Source organism: Anolis sagrei, chromosome Y (assembly GCF_037176765.1).
Source record: "Anolis sagrei isolate rAnoSag1 chromosome Y, rAnoSag1.mat, whole genome shotgun sequence".
Lineage (NCBI taxonomy): Eukaryota > Metazoa > Chordata > Lepidosauria > Squamata > Dactyloidae > Anolis > Anolis sagrei.
This window is the reverse complement of record NC_090035.1, coordinates 11499184-11506680: the sequence shown is the minus strand read 5'-3', so window position 1 is coordinate 11506680 and position 7497 is coordinate 11499184. Positions and strand designations below refer to the sequence as shown.

Below are 7497 nucleotides of genomic sequence, written 5' to 3'. Positions count from 1 at the left end.
CTAAGCCACTCCTCATAGTGCTTGTTCTCCAGATCCTTGATCATTTGAGTCGCCCTCCTCTGGACACATTCCAGCTTGTCAATATCTCCTCTTGGCCATTAGTCTGTGAAATCTTGGAAGGTATGAAATAAATAAATTAACTCCCTGGTCAGTTGTCCTTTGCCTCAGCTGTCATTTTGGATCATGGAAACGTCCCTTGCCAGCATCATGGAAAGGAAAGCAACCCCAGGTTGCAAACCAGTGGCCAAGAAAGATTCAAGAATCAATTACTTTGGCATTTTTATAGGGTCGCGTTTGTTGGCCAACACTCATAACAAAGCACATGACTATAGAGGCAAGCAATGACCCTTAAGGAAATAATAATAACAATGGAAAAGCCCAATTGTTTGAGACATACATACATACATACACACACACACACACACACACAATTAAAGAGGTTCATGATAAAGAACCAAAAACAAATTGGCTCATTAGAGAAAAATGTGGTTGCAATTCTTAAGATGAAGATTGGGAGCAGCAGGCAAGCCAAAGTTAATACGAGCCATGATTATGTAAAACTATACATCCCAAGATTCCATAGCCTTCGGCCATGGCAATTCAAGTGGGGTTAAACTGCATTCCTTCGAAAGTGTGGACACAACCTCAGGGAGACGTCCGACATGTGCCAGGTGCCAGCGTCTGCCTTCTGTTTACAGTGCAAAGTCCAGGCTTTCCAGGACCCATTGCAGTCAGCCGGTCGATCCCTTTACCAACCAAAGCTTCTCCATCTGGAGGCTGAGGAACCCCAGGAAGGTTAGTGGCTTCCTTGAAATCCCAATCCCATTCACTTTTCCCGTTTCTTCCAGGGTTAGGATGCTTTGTGTGTTCTGTTAGGGTGCATCTACACTGCCAAATGAATGTGGGTTGAGCTCACTCGAACTGCCATGGCTCAAGGCTAATGGGATCTTGGGAGTTGTAGTTCTACAAGGTCTGGACCATAGGGGTGCATCTTATTTGCAGGATCGATGCTGTTTGACCTCACTCAATGCTCAATTCTATGCGGTCCTGGGAGTTACAGTTCTACAAGGTCTGGACTGCAAGAGTGAATCTTACCTGCAGGATTGATGTGGTTTGAACTGCCATGGCTTAATGCTATGGGGTCCTGGGAGTTGTAGTTCTACAAGGTCTGGACCCCAAGGATGGATCTTACCTGCAGGTTGATGCGGTTTGACCTCACTCAAACTGCCATGGCTCAATGCTATGAAGTCCTGGGAGCTGTAGTTTTACAAGGTCTGGACCCTAGGGGTGCATCTTACTTGCAGGATTGATGCAGTTTGACCTCACTTGCCATGACTCAATGCTATGTGGTCCTGGGAGTTATAGTTCTACAAGGTCTGGACCCTTACTTGAAGGATTGATGCCATTTGATCTCACTTGCCATGATTCAATATTATGGGGTCCTTGGAGTTATAGTTCTACAAGATCTGGACCCTAGGTCCACATCTTACCTGCAGGATTGATGCAGTTTAAACTCACTTGCCATGATTCAATGTTATGGGGTCCTGGGAGTTGTCGTTCTACAAGGTCTGGACCCCAGGGGAGGATCTTACCTGCAGGTTGATGCAGTTTGATCTCACCCGAACAGCCATGGCTCAATGCTATGGAGTCCTGGGAGTTATAGTTTTACAAGGTCTCGATCCTTCTCTGCCCAAAAGGGCCAAACTACAACTCCTAGGATTCCATTACATTATATCAACACAGATTAACTGCATTGAACTGGATTATCTGGCAGTGAAGACTCATTCAGTCCAGTTCAATGTGGTTCAGTCTGCATAATATGAGCCTAAATTGGATTATGTGTCGTCCATGGATATATGTTGTCCTTGCATGGCTCAGTGCTTTGATAGTTCAGTGAGGCCTCAATCCTCTTTGCTAAAGACCTTGTCAAACTACAACGCCCAGGGCCCTATGGCAGTGAAAGTGATTTGAAGCTGTGTTGATTCGACAATGTAGAATTCCAAGTTCAGCTTCCAGAAAATGTTGGGGAAATCTCCTAAAGAGGCTTAAAACACGCCTAACGTGTGAACCCACCCTCTGTACACGTGTAGGGAGGGCAAGAGCCTAAAGAGGCAGGAAACTACATCCCCCAGCAAGCTTTGCGGTAGATTACGAAGCTGTGACTCATCAGGAAGCAGGAGTCGATTGAGCAAAGCTTTTTAAAATATATATATATACATTGCAACCAGCAAACAGAAGACAGATTCAGGTTTGGGGTGCTTTTGGGGAATGCATCCTGGGCTCCCCCCTTTGGATTGCTGTGAAGGATTGAATAATGTGGATTATAGCAAGGTAGAGCCTTTATTTATTTGCAAATTCGCATTTTCCCAGGAATTTCCCAAAGGAGGTTTGGGGCAAAGCTGGGGACTCATTGTGCCAAAGGCAGGGGTGCATCTCCATTGGAGAATTCAGGCACACACACAAAAAAAGGAATCCTGGGAGTTGCAGTTTTGGAAATATAATTCGCCTTCCCTTCCCAGAGAAGTGCTGGTGCTTTACCAAACTATAAATCCCAGGGTTATTGAGCCAGGGAGGTAGAAGTGGTGCCCAACTGCAGTCATTCCAAAGTGTAGATGGAACTCTTGGCTCTGATGGTTTTGCTTTCCTGGAGATGGCAACAAAAACATACAAAGTGTGGCCTTTCTGTATCATCCACATTTGGGTTTTGCAACTATGTCTTTCCTCCTTGTTGCCAAATCTTGTAACTTTCCCATTTCCTCCTCCTTCCATTCTCCAGTTCTATCCACTTTCACTTTCCCACAAAGTTACTTTGATCATAGAAGTTCCTAGATTTAGAAATCTGGCCAAGTTCAGTTTGCAAAGGTCCTGGGAGTTGTAGTTCTACAAAGTCTGGACCCCAGGGGAGGATCTTACCTGCAGGTTGATGTGGTTTGACCTCAAACTGCCATGGCTCAATGTTATGGGGTCCTGGGAATTGTAGTTCTACAAGGTCTGGACCCCAAGGATGGATCTTACCTGTGGGTTGATGTGGTTTGACCTCACTCAAACTGCCATGGCTCAATGTTATGGGGTCCTGTGAGTTGTAGTTCTACAAGGTCTGGACCCTAGGGCCACATCTTACCTGCAGGATTGATGCAGTTTGAACTCACTTGCCATGACTCAATGTTATGGGGTCCTGGGAATTGTAGTTCTACAAGGTCTGGACCCTTACTTGCAGGATTGATGCCATTTGATCTCACTTGCCATAGCTCAGTGCTATGGGTCCTGTGAGTTGTAGTTCTACAAGGTCTGGACCCTAGGGCCACATCTTATCTGCAGGATTGATGCAGTTTGAACTCACTTGCCATGACTCAGATTTAGAAATCTGGCCAAGTTCAGTTTGCAAAAGCATTTGCAAGCAGTGGGTTTAAGAGGCCTTTCTTTGGCACCACCTTGTACAGCTTGGGATCTTCACTTTAATTCAATGTTTCTCAACCTTCCTAATGCCGCAACCCCTTAATCCAGCTCCTCATGTTGTGCTGACCCCCAACCATAACATTACTTTGTTGCTACTTCATAACTGTCGTTTTGCTACTGTTATGATTTGTCACATAAATATCTGATATACAGGATGTATTTTCATTCACTGGACCAAATTTGGCACAAATACCCCGTACGCCCAAATTTGAATATTAGTGAGGTTGGGGAGTTTGATTTTGCTATTTGAGAGTTGTAGTTGCTGGGATTTATAGTTCACCTACAATCAAAAAGCATTCTGAACTTCATCAATAATGAAATTGAACCAAACTTCCCACACAGAACTCCCACAACCAACAAAAAATACTGGAAGGTTTTGGTGGGCATTGACCTTGAGTTTTGGAATTGTAGTTCACCTACATCCAGAGAACCCTATGGACCCAAACAATGATAGATCTGGATCAAACTTGGCATGATACTCCACATGCCCAAATGTGAACACTGGTGGAGTTTGGGGGAAATTGACCTTGACATTTGGGAGTTGTAGTTGCTGGGATTTATAGTTCACCTACAATCAAAGAGCATTCTGAACCCCACCAATGATAGAATTGGGCCAAACTTCCCACACAAAACCCCCAGGACCAATGGAAAATACTATGTTTTGTGATGGTCTTTGATGACCCCTCTGACACCCCCTTGCAACCCCCCCCCAGGGGTTCCAAACCCCCAGGTTCAGAAACATTTGGGAGTTGTAGTTGCTGGGATTTATAGTTTGCCTAAAATCAAAGAGCATTCTGAATCCCACCAATAATAGAATTGGGCCAAACTTCCCACGCAGAATCCCCTGGACCAAGAGAAAATACTGTTGACCCCTCTGACACCCCCTGGTGACCACCCTCTCAGGAGTCCCAAACCCCCAGGTTCAGAAACATTAGGGAGTTGTAGTTGCTGGGATTTATAGTTCACCTGCAATCAAAGAGCATTTTGAACCTCACCAACAATAGAATTGGGCCAAACCTCCCACACTGAACCCCCATGCCTTGAATGCACTTGCAATCTTGAGTCTCCCTCTAGCCTCGCACACTCTCCCTTGTCCACAGATGCGCACCACACTGCCATGCGCTGAACACACCTGCTCTCCCCTCCTTGCTTGGGCTCAATTCTATCTAAGAAACAGCTCTCCCCTTGGCTGAGAGGCCGACCAATCATAGCAGGAGGAAGACTCTTAGTGGGAGGATTCGCTGTCTGTTTCCAAAAAGAAAGAGAAGGACAGTCTGAGAGATCTTCAGCCTTCTATCAAAGGGGTTCCTACGACCATCATAAATATATGTTTTCTGATGGTCTTTGACGACCTCTCTAACCCCTCTAAAAACCCCTTTGCAGGGTTCCTGACACCCAGGTTGAGAAACACTGCTTTAAATGGATCTTTGGTATGAATAACATTTCAACAAATGTAAACACTAGGAAAGGATGCAGCAGTTTGCTTTTGCCTGAGCCTAGAGTCTTTGGATGTATCCAGACTGTAGAATGAATGTCTGTGAAAACACTTTAACTGTGATAGGATCCTGGGAGTTGTAGTTCCTCGAGGTCCTGAGGGCTTATCTCTCCCAAAAGGGCTAACTGCAACTCTGTGATTCCATAGCATTGAGCCATGGCAATCAAAGCAGTTTCAAACTGTACACATTCTCGCTTTTTTTTCATATCAGAAGCGACTTGAGTAACTGCAAGTCGCTTCTGGTATGAGAGAATTGGCTGTCTGCAGTGACATTGCCCAAGATGTGTTACCATATTGTGGGAGGTTTCTCTCATGTCACTGCATGGGAAGCTGGAGCTGACAGACAGGTGCTTACCCCATCTCGCAGATTTGAAGCACTGACCTTCAGGTCAGTAGTTCAACCGGTACAAGGGTTTAACCCATTGCACCTCTGAGGCTCCTTCATTGTGCCATTCACGGTCCATCCTTCGGTGCCATTCATCCCAAGAGAATTCTAGTTTGACCTTGGATGCAGATTCGGAAAGGAGCGCAAACCTATTCAAAACAGGAACCAAATCATAATAAAGCCAATATCCTCCTGCAACCTCTTCTCGATCTCAGTTGAACTCTAAAAAGCTCTCCATGAAACCCACTTAATGCATTTGCATCTTAAAAAGGGAAATGGGCCCTTACGTAAGTGTGGTGCGACTCTGTTCGCTTTTCTTTCTTTTCATTTGGAAAGTACAAAAAGCCTTTCTGAATAGGTCCAACCTCTTTGATGGAGGTTTGAAGAGTCAAAAATCGACTCTGAAAGTCATGGCAACAGCATTGTGGTGAGGACCACTTCAAAAAGCCCTCGCTTTGCCATCAAAACAAATCTCTCCAGCTTAATGTATTGTCGAAGGCTTTCATGGCCAGAATCACTGGGTTGTTGTAGGTTTTTCAGAGGTAGTGAGGTGAGCTTATTTGGAAGAGCTAAAAACAAATATAAGAGAACATTGGATCTCAAATGGCTTCCATTTCCGTACCCAGCTCTCTCAATTTGGAAATTACTTCCATGCCTTCCCACTTTTTTCAGCTGATTTTTAAATGTCCTGGTTTCTCTCTCCTCCTTCCACCTTTTTTCTTGTGCATTTGAGTCATTTCCAACTTTATAGTAACCTTATTATAGGGTTTCCTTGGGAAGAGTTTTTTTAGGAGCGGTTGCCTTCCTCTGAGGCCGAGAAAGAGTGACTTTGGTTTTCCACACAGCAGGGATCTGAAGCCAGGTCTCCCCATAGTCATAATCTAGTGTCCAAAGCTTTTTTGTGTATGTGTGTCAGGAGCGACTTGAGAAACTGCAAGTCACTTCTGGTGTGAGAGAATTGGCCGTCTGCAAGGACGTTGCCCAGGGGACATCCGGATGATTTGATGTTTTTATCATCCTTGTGGGAGGCTTCTCTCATGTCCCCGCATGAGGAGCTGGAGCTGGTAGAGGGAGCTCATCCGCCTCTCCCCGGATTTGAACCTGCGACCTGTCGGTCTTCAGTCCTGCCAGCACAGGGGTTTAACCCACTGCGCCACCTGGGGCTCCGTCCAAAGTTATGAATTAGGAAAAATGGGAGAGGGGAAGTTAAATATAATTAAACTCTTAAGATGAAGGTTGGGAGCAGCAGGAAAGCCAAAACCAAATCTACTTCCCCATCAAGGGAAATAAGTCACATAGGATATGGATGGGTGACACCAGCTTGGTAACAGTCAATTTGAAGGGGATCTAGGGGTCTTTGCAATCTGAACATTCAAACTACAAGAAAGGAGATCCCATCTGAACATTATGAAGAACTTACTGACTGTGAGAGCTGTTCAGCAGTGGAACTCTCTGCTGTAGAATGTGGTGGAGGCTCCTTGTTTTAAGCAGAGGCTGATGGCCTATCTGTCAGGGGTGCTTTCAATGTGATTGTCCTACTTCTTGGCACAATGGGGTTGGACTGGATAGCCCACGAGGTCTCTTCCAATTCTAGGATTCTATGATTCTATGACATGAGCCAACAGTGTGGTGCGGCAGTGAAAAAAGCCAGTGCGATCCTAGGCGGCATGAATAGGAGGATTGTGTCAAGATCAAGAGAAGTGATAGTCTCTTGAGCTTTCTCTTCCAGAGGCCAGAACACAATGGAGTCATGGATTCAAATGGCAGAGGGAAAGTGATGCTACATAAACATCAGGAAGAACATCCTGATCAAATTGCGATGCATTTGCAGTCTCCTTGAGATAAATTCCTCCTTGCTTCTCTGTGGGTCTTCTAATAGATTTGTTCATTCTTTCAACCGGCCTGCATTTCACAATGTTATGTTTAATACCCAAAGAAAAGATAAATCCTCAAAGCCTGGAATGTCTCTATTTGTCATACAAAAATATAAATCCCAGGGAGATATAAATATATAGTAGCGGATGGAAAAATGGAGAAGAGAGGAAAATAAAATAGAGAGAGACCAAGCTGGAAAGAGAGCGGAAGAAAAAATGGATGCATCTGCACTGTAGGATTCATACCGGTTGAGCCTACTTTTAACTGCCATGGCTCAATACAATAG

At 44.9% G+C, this 7497-nt stretch overlaps 1 protein-coding gene across 2 annotated transcripts in view; it reads left to right on the top strand.

Annotated features, from left to right (window-relative positions):
- Positions 1-712: 712 nt before the first annotated feature.
- LOC137094728 (phosphatidylethanolamine N-methyltransferase-like) overlaps positions 713-7497 on the top strand; it is an 84242-nt gene continuing 77457 nt past the window's right edge. The window contains exon 1 of one of the 2 annotated variants that reach the window (XM_067462178.1): positions 713-795. Coding sequence is in view for 1 of the 2 variants with exons in the window: in XM_067462177.1 (XP_067318278.1) it covers positions 2269-2331 (63 nt within the window). In the remaining variant the exon portion in view is untranslated. Of the gene's footprint in view, positions 796-2170; positions 2332-7497 lie in introns of those variants that run through there. The other variant, XM_067462177.1, reaches the window with a different exon arrangement.